The sequence below is a fragment of the Misgurnus anguillicaudatus genome, chromosome 22 (assembly GCF_027580225.2).
Source record: "Misgurnus anguillicaudatus chromosome 22, ASM2758022v2, whole genome shotgun sequence".
Lineage (NCBI taxonomy): Eukaryota > Metazoa > Chordata > Actinopteri > Cypriniformes > Cobitidae > Misgurnus > Misgurnus anguillicaudatus.
In genome coordinates, this window is record NC_073358.2 from 36,231,724 (window position 1) to 36,247,390 (window position 15,667).

Here is a 15,667-nt window from a genome sequence, read left to right on the forward strand (position 1 = left end):
TAGACCTTAAGTTTAATTAGAAAAAATAATTAGTTTAAAGGTAGTTCATTTTGGGATGAAAATTCTGTCATCATTTACTCATCCTCATGTTGTTCTAAACCTGTATGAATTTCTTTTTTCTGATGAACACAGAAGAGGATGTTTTGGGAAATGATGGTGAACACACGGCAGATGGTGACCATTGACTTCCATAGTAGGAATAAAAAATATGATGGAATTAAATGGGTACCGTCAACTGTGTGCTTACCATCATTTATCAAAATATTTTCTTATTCATTTATCACAATACTTCCAAAATATTTGTTTTCCTACTATGGAAGTCTATGGTCACTGTCTGCTGTGTGTTTGCCATCATTTTTCAGGGTGTCTTCTTTTGTGTTCATCGGAGGGGGGAAATTCATACAGGTTTAGATGGATGAGTAAATGATGACAAAATTTTCATTTTAAAGTGAACTATCCCTTGAAACAACCATGCCTTACTAAAAACATTACTTATGTGCATTTTGAGGCAAAACAAAGGACACTATTTTAACATGTTTTTTTATTCATTTATTTTAGTCTAGGACTAGTCCAATCCCTGTCCGGGAAACCTCCCCAAAGTGCCCTATTTAATATTATAAATGTGACTCAGCCTGTGAGAACCCAGCTAAAGTCATTTTTATTTGTGCTTAACTGTTGTCTACATAAATTCATCCATAATGTAAAGAACATTGTGTGAAAATATAACCTTGATATCTTTAATATTGACTGAGTAAGGCCATGTCAAAGATTGAAATCAAACTTTGAAGCTTGACATTTAGCCTGGATTTCTCAGGCACGTTCACTAAATGTTGTAAAGACTGCACATGAAGCAGAACATATCTAGATTGTTAAAAATGAATTGCAAATGACATCTTTTACATATTTTCTTATACGTATTGAATTGTATACATTCCGTGTATGTCGTTAATCTTTAAATGATCACAGACAAAAATACATATACACTTGTTTATTCTCGTTGGATGTTTTGGTAGCTATTCAATATAAATCTTTTGTCGAAAGAAATCATTGAAATGATGCATAAATCTGAGTACATAAGTATATTTATAAAATAAAAATATTCTTTGCATTGTTTTGTTTTTGGAGTGTGAACCTTACATCATTGTTCCATTCCCAACAGACATTGTGTTGATAAAAAATACATCAACTACATCATTGAAAGGCATCGGAAAAATAACTCCTATTGAACAAATGAAAGTAAGAAAAAAGAAACATCATAAACCAAAGCCAGCAATTTTACTTATCTAAAAATACTTACTAGTGCGTGGCCAATTTTTAGACAGTGGTACTTAACCTAATATATCTGAATGCAAATAATGTGTGTAGGCTGGCAAGTACATATAATGCAAGTGTTGGCAAAAGAATTAAACAAAATAGTCAATTTACCGACCTGGCCTGTCAAATTGAACAAAAAGAAAAGTCTATAATCCCAACACAACTTTTTGCCCTAAAGTGACCTATACATGATTGCAAATATGTGCACTAAATGAAATGTGTAGTATAATAACTGTTGTAGTCCATCACATCGGTTACACACTGATGTGACTAAAGAGGCATTAAATGAGAAATGACAAAATCTTTAGGTTCATACAATAAAAAACAAACTTTTAACTATTTACTTTCACTGTACCTCTATAACGTATGCAGTTTGGCTTGAGTTGACTTGGGTATGATGTAATGATCAACTAATAATTGTAGAGGTAGCAATGAAATAAATGCGTGAGAGCAGCTTTCCATTCCAATAATAGTGACAACAAAGATAAACACATATGCTATGGTGCCTAGAGACCACGTTTAAATTTACAATGGTATCAAAGGCGTAAAACGTATTTGTCCCACTGAAAAACGCATACAGAGAGAGTAACATACTGTGTGAAGTTTAAACATCGAAGCATAATAAATCTGCGATCACCTTAAAAGTAATAGGAACCCTTTGATCAACAGTTTGAATTGAAATCATCACACAGATACCACAATAACATTAAGGCCACCATAACCACTTAACTTTCAGAAGGTACAAATATGGTTTCCCAGGTTCCAGCCTGGAGAGCGATTAGTTGTCATTCATTAATCATTCTGAAATGTAATAATATTGCTGTACTGCACTGGCATAATTTTGTAAATGACACAGTTTATGCCGTGTCCTGTAACAAAAAAACAATGGCATCCATGAAGGTTATCAAATTAAAAGGCATACAGTGAAACGCATCCTTTGGCAACAACAAAATAAAAAAACTTTGTGGTTATGTAAAATATAACTTTCTCAACACCGGTTAAATAGTAGTTATGCAGGAAACAACTGGTAACAATGTATAAAGATATGCATGCAGTCACTGTGTGACCAGATGTGACATTTTGTGAATGGTTATCATGACCCGTAAGACAGAGGCAATATAAAAAACTAATTTAAAAGAAGAACTATATAAAAAAAAACTTTCACCTGTACCTGCCTTAAAGGTACAGAACTCTAAAATGTATTAAATGACAAGAAGAGCGGAATTACAGCTGGTGTCACATTACATCACTTCCCCCCTATAAGTGGAAAACAAAATCCACATCATCATCAGAAAACAAAAAACAAGAATAAAACAGAATCGAAACAAGCCAACTAGATTAACAAAAAGGCCACCAATACAATTTACAATAAATTATTTTGTATTATTATATTACGATTTAATATAACAGTTTAAATTAGATTTGAACTTTTTTCTAATTCCAAAATTATAGGTGCACAAAGGTTACAGCCCCATCCACATTTTAAACATTCACTATTTGAAAATATAATACTTGAATTCTGATAGTCTGCAATTCTATGAACTATTAAAGTGAAATTAATTTAAAAATGTAATTTAATTAACTGCGTTACGTGCAAATCATCTATAAGCAAGCTGAATGAGACACACCCCTGAAACATTTGTGCAAACGTGACTGTTTAAAATATATTCAATCGCGCAGTGCATCAGTTTAAGCAAAATAAACTAACCTTACTAACTATGTGATCCACACTACAAAAACAATAGCCTTAAAATAGAGCTAAAAATACTTATTCTGCCACAATTTTTAAAAATATATCCAATCTGTCCTCATCCACAAACAACCTACATAACAAAATCTTGTAAGAAATAAAGACAAATTAGGCGGACAAATCTTATCAAAATCTCAAATTGTATATCAAGTGAACAATCACTGTAAACCCAATTGAATTTTAATCTTTATTGACTTCTACACTTCTATCGTTTTATCTCTGCCTCTGATCCGATCACAACTGTAAGGCCTCCCACCCGGCAGTACATGACCGTGTGTGTGTGCTGATGTGTGTGATAGTAAAAAGGTTAAAGCATTGCCGTGTTCTCAGGAGTGCAGTTCAGATGGGTGGAGGTACTGCTTCCTCCTGGGGATTTCAACCCCTTTGTTGCACTACTTCCCAGGGACCCTACTTGGACGTCGTCTCCAATAGACCCATGCGAGAAACTGCGCTGGAGGCCGGCCAACATGGTGTCCGTTGTGACGGTGCCAAATTCGTAGGTGAAAGTTCCGTAAAATACAAGGACCACTACGGTGAAGACCCACTCGCAGATGGCTGCCGCGTGCTGTAGCATGAAGCTCTCGTGGATGAAGAATACTCCACCTGAAGGAGTTGGTCAAGGACTGTAACTGTTTTTAATATGGGGCCCCGTTTACATCTGGTATTAAGATGCGTTTTCGTCGATCAGATCACAAGGGGTGTTTTAATCCGTCTCTTTTGTTCATTTTCTTTTTTTAATAGATTTTTTAAAGCATTTTGCCTTTTTTTTTAAAGTACACAGTAGAGAGAGGGGTATGGGATAAACAAAGGACTCGAATTACACCAGGATTCGAACTCGGGACGCTGGAAATGCGCCCGCACCATATGACGGAGCAATGTCCACTACACCGTCGGTTCATTTTCGACCACTTCTGTCCTGATTACTTTGAGGGACATGGCGCCTATGGGCAAATCGTTAAAACACAAGCAGGAGAAATGACAGGTTTACATTGTTGGGCTCTAACATTGCTGTTTGTGTTATTATGAAACGTGCTGCACAGAGTTTTGTGCATGTTTATGTAGGTGTTTCTTATATATTTCAGAGCAATCGATGAAATAAGCTCACACAGCTATTACACACTAGCAAAATAAAACACAAATAAAAAAGGTGGAGAGCAGCCGCTTCAGTTTTGTCAATGATAGCCTAAAGACTGTGCCGAACACTGCGTTTGTGCGCTAGAAGTCAGGACCGATGTAAAAACATTGTGCTTGATACATCACACATTAGATCAATAGGCTTTTCTGGCTGCTTGAAGCCATTCGACCACGTTAGCGTCTACACCACGGAAGTAATCCGGTCAAATGTGTTTTCGACTACCTTTGAATGTGGTCGAATGCGGACAAGCTCAAAACATTTCACACCCCATTTACACCCGTTTTTTGCATCGTCCACTTGTGATCCAATCAACCAAAACGCATCTTAACCACTTTCCCCCCGCCATTGACGAGTTATCTCGTCAATTAGGAGAAAACATTTGCATAGAAAAACGTGTTCCTGATGAGTTTTTATGGTAATCTTTAATACTGTAAAAAAAAAGTCTGGCGGGGAATGATTTAATACCAGGTGTAAATAACCCCTGGTAAACACAAAAACATGCGATTGTCTGAATTAGGATGGGATTCAAAGAATAAATTTATTCTTAAAATATTTATGTTTTGGCACTTGTCACTTTGTGAGAAGATAATTTGTTGCTTAAATGAAGGGTGGCCAGCTCTGCATAGCAAAACCAGCCCTATGGCCTATACTGTATATTAAAACTAACCCAAAACTAGCCAATGACCTTACCCAAAAAAACAAAACACTCCCATACCTAAGATACATTTTACAGTCACTGTTATGATTACACATTTTTCTTTCTTGAAAAATCACTCAATAATAATAATTATTATCATAGCCTTTTTTATAAATAGATCATCATACCTTATAGGAAAACATCACCGTTTTTCAATATTTTATTATGTTCTTACCTCAACAAATTAATACATACCTATCTTTTTTCAATGTGGCACTTTTAATCTTTGTACAGTGCCTTGTGAATTTCTATGGCTCCAAACAGAGATGAATTTAGAAGCCACCAAACACTTCCATGTTTTCCCTATTTAAAGGTAGGGTAACAGATTTGATCCTGAAACATTTTTTGTTATGCTGGTTAAAAGTCTCCTCACATCCTGATAGCAATCACTGTGTTAAGTTGTTTAAATGTATTTGTAGAAATTTATGTCATCTGTGAAAGGCGTAGGACCAAAAAATGTTCAACAAATCATAGATTTCGGTCCAAACGGACGTTTCCATTTTTGTCCCTCATACGTAAGCATAATTTGAATTCCCACCGCGCAGCGAGTCCCCGCACGCAGACTCCATACGTCATCGGCGCGTTCACGTGCGCTCACCTCCTGTCTGTAAACAGCGAGAACAGCAAACTTTTCTGCTGAAATGACAACCAACACTGGAGCCACAAAACTAAAGACATCTTTTATAACAACAACAGCAAAAACTGCCTGGATCAGCAAGAGCAAAAACCCACATTAACATCGGCAACTTTACTGCTTCATCACGAGATGCAAACGGCTGCAGGAGGCAAAGGGTCTGAAAGGGTCGTTGCACTGTTTATTTTGGTAAGGTAGGTACGCGATATGTTTGTATTGAGATGGATTCAGATATTCTACTTTGATGAAACATTGTGTTGCTTATGACATTTGTGTTCGTTTACGGATTAGCGTTACGATATAGTTACTACACAACCGAACGTGTGCTTAAACTAATTCTGATGTAAACCAGTTGTTTATGTTGGTTATTTTGGAAGTGTTATTCACTTTGTACTGCGAAGTTTTCTCACTGGTGAATGAGACATGAGACGTGACCGTCTGATCTGTGCGTGTTTATGTGTTTTGAAAGAGGCGTGACTTTGGATGGCGATTTGACTTGAGGGTGGGATCGGGATTTCATTGCTAGGCGGCTACCGTTAGCATTTTTCAAAATGTGTTACCCTACCTTTAAAGACTGTTACATAAGTAGTTACACGAGTAAGTACAGTGGCACAAAATAAAACTTTTGTTTGGAGCCATAGGAATGAATGGGGCTAGGCTAAATGCCAACACATTCAAGCGCTGTACAAAGATTAAAAGTGCACGCATTGAAAAAAGATAGCCATGTATCAATTCATCTAAGTTAAGGTAAAAACATAGTAAAATATTGAAAAATGGTGGTGTTTTCCTTTAAAGGGATAGTTCACCTAAAAATGAAAATTCTGTCACCCTCATGTTATTCTAAACCAGTGAGTTTCTGTCTTTTGTTCTGTTGAATACAAATGAAGATATTTTGATAAATGATGGTAACCATGCAGTTGACAGTACCTATTGATTTTCTTGGTAGGAAAAACAAATATCATGGAAGTCAACTGTGTGCCTACCATCATTTTTCAAATTATCTTCATTTGCATTTAAATCATTATTATAAACCTATGGTGGGGAATGGAAGGAAAGGTAGAGAGAGTTTCAAAATTTGTATGTACTTTCTCAATAACTGATTTTGTTTTTAACAAACTCAAGTTACAGATTGCAGCTTTAGATCTGCAAAGAACAATGGCTTGTGACCTCTTCTGTAAAAGAAGCAGCTCACTGGTTACTGTTATAAGAGCCATCCACTTTACAATATGAGTGTGATAATATTACACTCGTTTACTGGATGTTATGTAAAGGTCAGCAGGAACAATCAACTCAGCAGGGAATTGAGTCACTGCGACTGTTAGCCACCTAATGAGAGATGTGGCCACATGCACCAAACAATTATATCAATCAAGCTTAGGACTAGGGAAAAACAGAAATGTCTAGTGTTATGTTGGCCGGATGTGACAAGACTTGGAGGTAATCAGAACGTTAGAACTACATCTGTGTGAAGATCAGCTTAGTTGTTACCAATCTTCAGGCAGATCTTTTTCATTGACACCTTACCCAGTAATACTAGCACTTATTTCTATTCCTCCTACTCTTTCCTAAAATAAATAATAATTTGATGTTATTGGCATCGTGTACTGGCTTGATTGCTTCCATTGTTTCCTTCGCTTTGGATAAAAGCACCTGCTAAATGCAAGATCTTACGATTCACAATAATAGCTGATGAAACCGCTGGTCGCTATGGAACTAGTGATGAAATCTATGGATTATTTACGGACAGACTTGTTAATTAGCTGCTCACAGTTACATCATCCAGCCGCCACCCCTTTTTGCTCCAGTTTGTAAGAAACAATTTATAAATCATTGATGAACACAGGAGAGATGAAGCAATAAAGCCGGAAGACTCCATCTGAGCTCATCCGTCTCCATGCCAATATTTAGTTAAGCAATTGGATTATACCCGCACTATGATATTAGAGTCAGGGGCTTGCTGATTGTGATGTAAAGCATGCTCATGTTCAAATTGGGCACAGTATGTTACCAGTGACACATGGTATCACTGTTGTCATCTTCATATACACCAGTGTAAACAGGATTTGCGACCTGTGGCAAATAAGATCATCGTCGAACAATCAACCTTCATTGTATCTGTATGAGTGCATGCGCAGGTTTTGTTGCCTTAATGGGACATTCCACTTTTTTTGAAAATATGATAACCCTTCAGCTCCCCAAGAGTTAAACATCTGACCTTTACCGTTTTGGAATCCATTCAGCTGATCTCCTGGGCTGGCGTTACCACTTTTAGTATAGCTTAGCATAATCCATTGAATCTGATTAGACCATTAGCATTGCGCTAAAAAATAACCAAAGAGTTTCGATATTTTTCCTATTTAAAACTTGACTCTTCTGTAGTTACATTGTGTACAAAGACTGACGGAAAATTATAAGTTGCAATTTTCTAGGCTGATATGGGTAGGACTATACCCTTGGTTATTTTCAATAGCAGGGGAATATTTTCAGGCGTGCGTAATATCATTGCGCCTGCTGCAGTTATGTTAACACCTGTTAAGCGTCAACGTCCCGTATACGGGACACCTAAGATTACTGCAATATGGTTGAGGTAAATGTTAATCTATCCCAACAAACTAGATATTGTTGGAAAGGTCTAAGCCTCTAGAATACATATTTCAGCCGTGTTTTATAAAATAAATTATGTAGGGAGAGTAATTGATTCATTTATTTAGAGAGTGCGCCTCAAAACATTTATATCCTGCTAAATGTCACTATCTCGCAAGTGTGGCGCCTCATTTACTTCAGTGTTTTCCATATGAATTCTTATCCAATCCTGACAAAATATATATTGTTTGAAAGCTCAAAGAGTGTAGTTTTCATTTATTATCAGGATTCTGGGAAAGGAATGACATAGTGAAAGTCATTTTCTAAAATGCCACGGGTCCACAGGTGGGCCCATGTTGTTATTATATATTGGTAACACAAATACCCTATCTAAACCTAAAATATCTTGACAAACTATATATCATTGGAAAGCTCTAAGAGTGTAGTTTTCATATTTTATCACCATTTTGGAGAAATTATAACAGAGTAAGAGTCAGATTCTAAAATGTCACCCGGCCACAGGTGGACCCAGTTTGTTTTTACATATGTATAGCACTAATATCCTATTCCAAACCTAAACAATTTTGACAAACTATATATCATTGGAAAGCTCTAAGAGTGTAGTTATCATATATCTTTACCATTTTAAGAAAAACATGACGTAGTGAAAGTCAGTTTCAAAAAGGTCACGGGCCCACATGTAGGCCCAATATGTTTTTACATTTTTCTAACACTAAACCCCCACCCTAAACCCCAAAAATCTTGATAAACTATATATCACTGGAAAGCTCTCAGAATGTAGTTTTCATATGTCAAAGTCATCTGATGATAGAAATAATTTAGTGACAGTTTTTTGTTACATGCCCCCCCCCCTCCCATAGGAATACATATTATTATTATTTATTCATAATGCTATATCCTATTATAAATCTTAAAAAATGTTGACAAACTATATATCATTGGAAAGCTCTTAGAATGTAGTTTTCATATTTCAAAATGTTTTAGCAGTAAACATAATGCAGTGAAAGTAATTGATTCATTTATGACAAGAGTATGCAGCAAACCGTTGACACCTACTGGCCGTTGTTGGTAAAACCACTAAAACTGTAACACCAACCTCATTTTTTGTGATTTTAACTTGAAATTTGGATCACAACTGCTTGAGACATATGGCTTCATGTTTACATTATTACTTTTTTAAAAAATGTAACTTTTAATAATTTTTTTAATAAAATTAATATGTTATTGGATTATTTTTATTTATTAAAATAAATGTAAACTGCTATAACAATTTTTCTGTTAAATATTTTTCAGTCAAAAACCTTGAATTGTCTTCTTTAAAACAAGACCAAGATTAGGCTTCTAGACCAAAAAGTGCCAGAGTTATATTCATTTGAAGATGCACTTCAACTTTTCACCCCCCCACTCTAAAGGATAGGACGATGCTTAAGAGGTTAAAGCAGCAAAGTCCTTGCTTATTACGCCAGAATGATAGTATAGTTCCTAACCATATCTGCCTAGAAAATCGCAACTTTAAATTTTTCGTCTGTCTAAGTACACGATGTAACTACAGAAGAGTCAAGTTTTAAATAGGAAAAATATGGAAACTCTTTGGTTATTTTTGAATGCCATGCTAATGGTCTAATAAGATTCAATAGATTATGCTAAGCTATGCTAAAAGTGCTAGCGCCAGACCCGGCGATCAGCTGAATGGATTCCAAAACGGTAAAAATTTAATGTTTATCCCTAGGGGAGTGTCGCTTTAAAGTCAAGTAAGCAATGCATGTCAAGTGAAATTATGTAAAAAAAAGTAAAAATCAATACATATGCACTCAACAAGGAAGGATACTGAGAACCAAAGCAAGAAGAGCACCAAGGCCCAGTGCCACGCGTACATGAGCCATCCAGTGGTCTAGAGCGGTGACAGCCACCCGATAGGTCAACACACACTGCAAACATATGAATAGAATGCCTGCTGGGAAGGCAGCACCCGCACCTACGTAGTGCAGTGTTTTAGCATGGTCCACCTGGTCAAGAAAGCACGTGTTAATACCCAAACACTGACAACAAATCATCGCAAAATTTAAAGACTTGGATAAAGTGCAACAAATACCATTTAGACCACTCTCAAGTTTGTCTCCCCCCAAAAAGTAACTTCTAAACTGCACACTCAGCATGTGGATAAAGGCACTTATGAGGAGGGGGAGGGAGTGAAATTCCTCCTAAAATCCATTTTGAGGGATGAGATGGATCAATACTAATCACTTTGAGAACATCAAGCTCCTTGAAACAGTGATGCTGATGATCGACGCATCAGTCTGATGCATTGGATTTACGACCCGTGAGGAAGAGTCAGCCCCTAATATCTTCATCATCTCATATAACAGCACAGACTCCATTTACCACATACTAATAATGATCTAAGAGGTCTCAAACCTGAAAGTTGCCCACTATGACCAGCCCCACAGCATTGGTGCATCCAGACACCAATCCACTTGTGTTGAGCCAGCAGTGGTTCCTGTGCTCGATGATCTGAGCATACCGAAGCAGACACACCATAACCACTATATGCAGAAGAAGAACCGAAAATCTCACATGGCAAATTTCTTCTTTCAGTTCTATAATGTTGTGTAACAGAGTATCTTAACTCTTTTTAACTTAAAGGCAGGGTGCATGATCTCTAAAAGGCTGCCAATGTCGACATTTGAAATACACCTAAACAAACACGCCCCTACCCCAATAGAATCTGGACCTTCATTTGATTGACAGGCATCACACATTCACAACCCAGGCAACGATGTCGGCAAATAGACCCCTAACTGCTGATTGGCTACAAGTGTGTTTTGGAAGTTTGCCCGACTCCCTTTTCCAAAGTGTTTTTCAATAATCATGCACCCCGCCTTTAACTCTGCCAATATGCTAAGCAACAGGATTTACATTTTGTACCAAGTAAGATTTCTGTAATCCAATTAAATATCAGAATTTTGGTTATATTGCATTTATACAATTCTATCCATAACAAACTAAATACCAAACCAATTTGAATTTGCAAACAAATGATGCTTGATCTTTTCTCAGAACGTATTTACATATTCTGAAACACTTTGCAAAGACATTTGATTATTAAAAGTATCCAAACACTTTATAGGGCCTGTAATACACACTCTTACCCATGAAAGCTCCCACATTACCGATAAGACTAAACAGACAGCTCTCCGGAGGGTAAGATCCACATTTGCTAAATAAAAATAAAGATAAAGATGACACAGTGAGGTCATGCTGGAAATAATCAAAAGCTCAGAATAAAGCGAGCATAATTACCTAATGAGGGGGATGTCTTGAATAGTACAACATGTTTTTGGAAAGCCTGGCTTGGCAGTTTCCCCTGTGCATGTCACATTGTACGACCTTAAAATAATCATGTTCGCGGTCATCAGATGATGTTAACCATATGTACTTTAAAACACTGAGCAAAACAAGCCCCACTTACCAGTTTTCGACAGGACAGACATGGTGGTTCATTACAGCCATGGCATATCTGAGAAGAGAACACATAAAAAGTCATAACTGAAGAGTTTAGATGCAAAACCCTCTAAGTGCGTCTGACATGTTTTCTTGAAAATTAGCATTTTTTTATGTTTAGGTTCAGTAGTTTCACTGCAAAACCCTCTAAGTACATGCAAGCTTTTGGTGAAAATCTCAAAATCAATATAAAATCCACTTCTTTGGACAAGTTGCAAAATCACTAAAGTTGAAACTAGAAACATGACAGTCAGAATAAAAAAGAATAAACTGAACCGCACATTAGGGGGTGATGTGATCCATGTGGCGTTTAAAAATACTAACATGACACAGTTTGTTATGTTTAATAATAAACTAAACAAAGATTGTTGTGAATTCCAACGTGATAGCAGACTGAAACACTCACACTATCCATATCCCCGTGATAGAGAAGGCAGCCAGGCTGACGGGCAGGATGATCCAGGCAGTCATTGGTCTGACAGTGAGGTCCCTCTGTCCCAAGCATGAGGGGGAGGAACCCAGAGGACTGACAAGGGGAGACACAGGGGGGATGACGAGGGGGCACTGACATCCAAGGACACACAGGGAGGGGACATGAGAGGAGGAGAGGGATGCCACAATGCTCCTTCCTTCCGAATGCCAAATCCAGGCCTAATCCATGTGGGGTTTATATGTATAAAGGATAAAAGAGATACAGAGTGAATTATCATATTATTATCAAACCAGCAAATATAAACTTTGAAGTCGATAAATTAATAATTTTTAAAAGATATGAGGAGCTCAGATGCAAAAGCTGCTAAACGACACCTCTGTCAACAAAAATTAAGATAATGATATTGACCGAATGCTCTTGCCACGTATTACAAGTGTCTGTAAAAAAACAAAACAAAACAAAAAATATACCAGAACAGGCCTTAAATAGTTGCCAATCCTTCTAAAGTCATATTAGTACTGGACCACATGTCTGTAGTGGCTACAAAAAATCCTTACAAAACCTTAAAAAATAGCCTCCCTAAATTTGGAATTGCTGTTTTGGAAATGTATGTTTTACCTGGCAGTTCATACACCTTATCAAAGTTTAGCAGCATTTCTTTAAATGCTGTTTTTCCACTGTATTGAATGGCTTTGCAATGTATTGCATTATTACACTGTCAGTTAAGGAGTGGCATCTGATACTTTCTCGTTTACAGGTGCTGTAGCTGCCCCCTTGTGTTTTTTAGAGAGATGTGCAATCATTGTGGTGATCTGAAATCATTTTGATGAGGTCAAACAATCGCAATGAGATGATTATTTAATCATCGTGACAGCCCTACATCGAATACTTTCAATTCAAATGTGCTTAATTCCGACCTTAGGCCATTCAAAAAAACGGTTTGTTTGCAAATGCCACATAAATTTTTTAGCAAAGTCCTCTAAGTGCAAAGAAGATGAATAGGATGAACGACGGTGGGTGCACGACCGTGTTTCCCATCCAAACTTGGTTGCCTGAATACAGACCAAATGTGGCAGTTACATGAATGGATCACATCACCCACTAATCTGTGGTTCGATTTTCCTCTTTTTAAAGCAACCCCAAAGAGGTCTTTTTACCTTAAAATAACGTTTCCAAAAAAGTTTCAGTCGTTCATCCACTTGAAACAGGGTGAACGGTACTTTCACATTCGCTTTGCAACCCTCTATCAGACAAAACCACACTAAAGAGGTTTTCAACCGTTGGGTCGCTGTCCTGTAGTTCGGGTGAAAACTACAAAAACTTGCTTTACGGCTGACCTACAATCCAATCAGAGCCAGCTATGCTGCAGTATTTACGACAGTGGTAATGGACAATTACACTTCTAACCTGTAGGGGGAGCAAAGAGCAAAAACTCTTTAGTGTTGCTTTAACTTTCTGAGTTTTATCATTTGCAATGTTTCTAGTTGCATCTTTAGAGATTTTGCATTGTAATTTGGTATATAATCCTAACAATGAAATGACTAAGGTGACATTTGTAAAAATAAGTTATTAAACAAGCCATAAGTTCTTATAAAAATGCTAATTTACAAACAAAACAAAAAAACACATGTCAGTCGCACTTAGTGGGGTTTGCGTCTGAACTTCTCATATATTTAACAAAAAAAAACGAAGTTTTGAGTTTTTCTCAGAACTGCCACATCTTGTAAATGACAAGTGGTTGAAACGAGGGGTTAAAAGGAGAAGTGATGTCAGATGAAAATGAATATGATTTCCTGTTAATACATTCTGATTTAAGATTACAAAGATATGAGTTCTATCAGAATAACCTGCACTGCTGAATCTTACACAAGATTAAAAAATGAACAGATTAAACCTTCATGTGGATATTAACTACCACGGCCAAGCAAATCCAGTCTGTCACCTTTCCACTTACTGATTAATAGATAACCAACATCACTTCTAGTCAAAAGCATGAGAGGTTTATTGACTTTGGTTTAAAAAAGAAAAGCTTTACTGGAATTCTGCACACATGACTGCCACATGAGGATTCTGTTTAAAAACGTACAAATTGCGTTGATTTTGTGATTATACATTGGCCTATACCATTAATAATGAGTGTCACAATGGCTTTACTAAACAAATATGGTTTAACTATGGTGTTTGTAACAAAACCATTCGTAACCATAAATGTAGCATCTAACTACAGGAACCATAGTTTAACCATAAGATTCATATTATTATAACTATCGCATTACAAATGTTAAGCAATCCACCAAAAACCATGGTTACCATACTTTAGCTATAATAAAACTACGGTTATTAATAAGGGAACAATGGTGTCTGAGAAGTCTGCTCATTAGGTAACGTTAGCTTATTATGCTAACACAGCAGGTGCATTCATGTTGCCTAAACTCTATTGGAGAAACATTTGTGGTCGTTTAAACTACGAATCTGATCAGATTTCTTTTCTAACTTTAAGATACAAAAGCACTGTTGACATAAACAACTCCAGCAGGTTAGTGTGCTGCTATTGATGTCTACTGTACTCATTTGCAATAAGCAGTGCAGTATAAATTAATGTGCCACACAGGTGTCCATCGTTGAACTCAGTGAACCTTTTGATCAAGCAAATCGGACTATTGTGTATTTATTTTCTTTCGTGTAAATGAGCCATTTCGTGTTGCTCGTTTGCTAACTAACGTTAGGCTAACAGGCTGTGTTTAAAAATCCAATGAGCTGCCTTTCTAGACAGCATTTTTGCCTGTGATGTACAAAACACTGGCTAACAAGATACTGAAACAACCACAGAGTCACACAAACGTTTGAAACGAGTACTAGCGTCGGAAAAAGCTAAAATATCACATTATGTAAACCATTACAAAAGACGCGACTGAGTTCTGCCAATAACATCCGCGTGAACTTGATGTTAAATAACAAATAAGACGTTGATAAGCACATACCTTAAGTCCTGCTACTCCCGGTTCCCACCTCACACAACCTTGGTGTTGCTTTACGATAAGGCACTGATATTGAGCCCGCTATTCGCCCCTCACTGTAACTGTAGTTTTTTCTCACTTTAAAACGCATACTTTTAAATGTGTCGACTTGTTGACTTCAACTACATTACCCATAATGACTCGCGGGCTAGACCATCGAGACCGGTGTTGCAGCGCCATCTAAAGGAAAAACATAACTGCACTGTCACCCGGTCAGATATATAAAACATGTGATTTTTCAAATATCACCCCATAAAAAATGCTTTTATTTTGAAGTCCGCATGAAATAAAAAATTGGCTTTAGGTAAGTATGTTATAAATTAGCATGGTCCAAAACAATGACAAACATGACATCGGGTATAAGTACCCAAAACTTACCGTTTTTTACTCTCTCCAGTAAAATAAACGTTTTATTACATCATTCTGTGCTTCAGCATCTGATCAGATTCCAGGCCGTGAGGTAGTAGCCTAAACGCTATTGGCTACTTTACAAGGGGGAGGAGCAACTCATTATGTTACTTCCGAACTTCCTGTTTTATGCTGTTGCAATGGGTCTGATTGAAACACATGAATTCAACATTT

The 15,667-nt window shown here is 36.9% G+C and overlaps 1 protein-coding gene across 1 annotated transcript; it reads right to left on the minus strand.

Annotated features, from left to right (window-relative positions):
* Nucleotides 1-973: 973 nt before the first annotated feature.
* Nucleotides 974-15,259, minus strand: tmem150aa (transmembrane protein 150Aa). Its single transcript, XM_055199166.2, has 8 exons — nucleotides 15,050-15,259; nucleotides 12,042-12,286; nucleotides 11,604-11,651; nucleotides 11,435-11,521; nucleotides 11,284-11,351; nucleotides 10,550-10,677; nucleotides 9,963-10,140; nucleotides 974-3,667 (listed from the first exon to the last, which is right to left on the minus strand). Exons 2-8 carry the CDS (start codon nucleotides 12,104-12,106, stop codon nucleotides 3,372-3,374), a joined length of 870 nt encoding a protein of 289 aa, XP_055055141.1. The 5' UTR covers nucleotides 12,107-12,286; nucleotides 15,050-15,259; the 3' UTR covers nucleotides 974-3,371.
* Between the last annotated feature and the right edge of the window lie 408 nt (nucleotides 15,260-15,667).

What these genes read in the sequence shown, in the direction of transcription:
- tmem150aa (XM_055199166.2), bottom strand. Translation starts at nt 12,106, where the DNA reads ATGACTGCCTGGATCATCCTGCCCGTCAGCCTGGCTGCCTTCTCTATC. An exon ending in ATCACGGGGATATGGATAGT is followed by an intron (nt 11,652 to 12,041) that starts GTGAGTGTTTCA and finishes TTCTCTTCTCAG; the next exon opens with ATATGCCATGGCTGTAATGA. An exon ending in TCATAGTGGGCAACTTTCAG is followed by an intron (nt 10,141 to 10,549) that starts GTTTGAGACCTC and finishes TTTCTTGACCAG; the next exon opens with GTGGACCATGCTAAAACACT.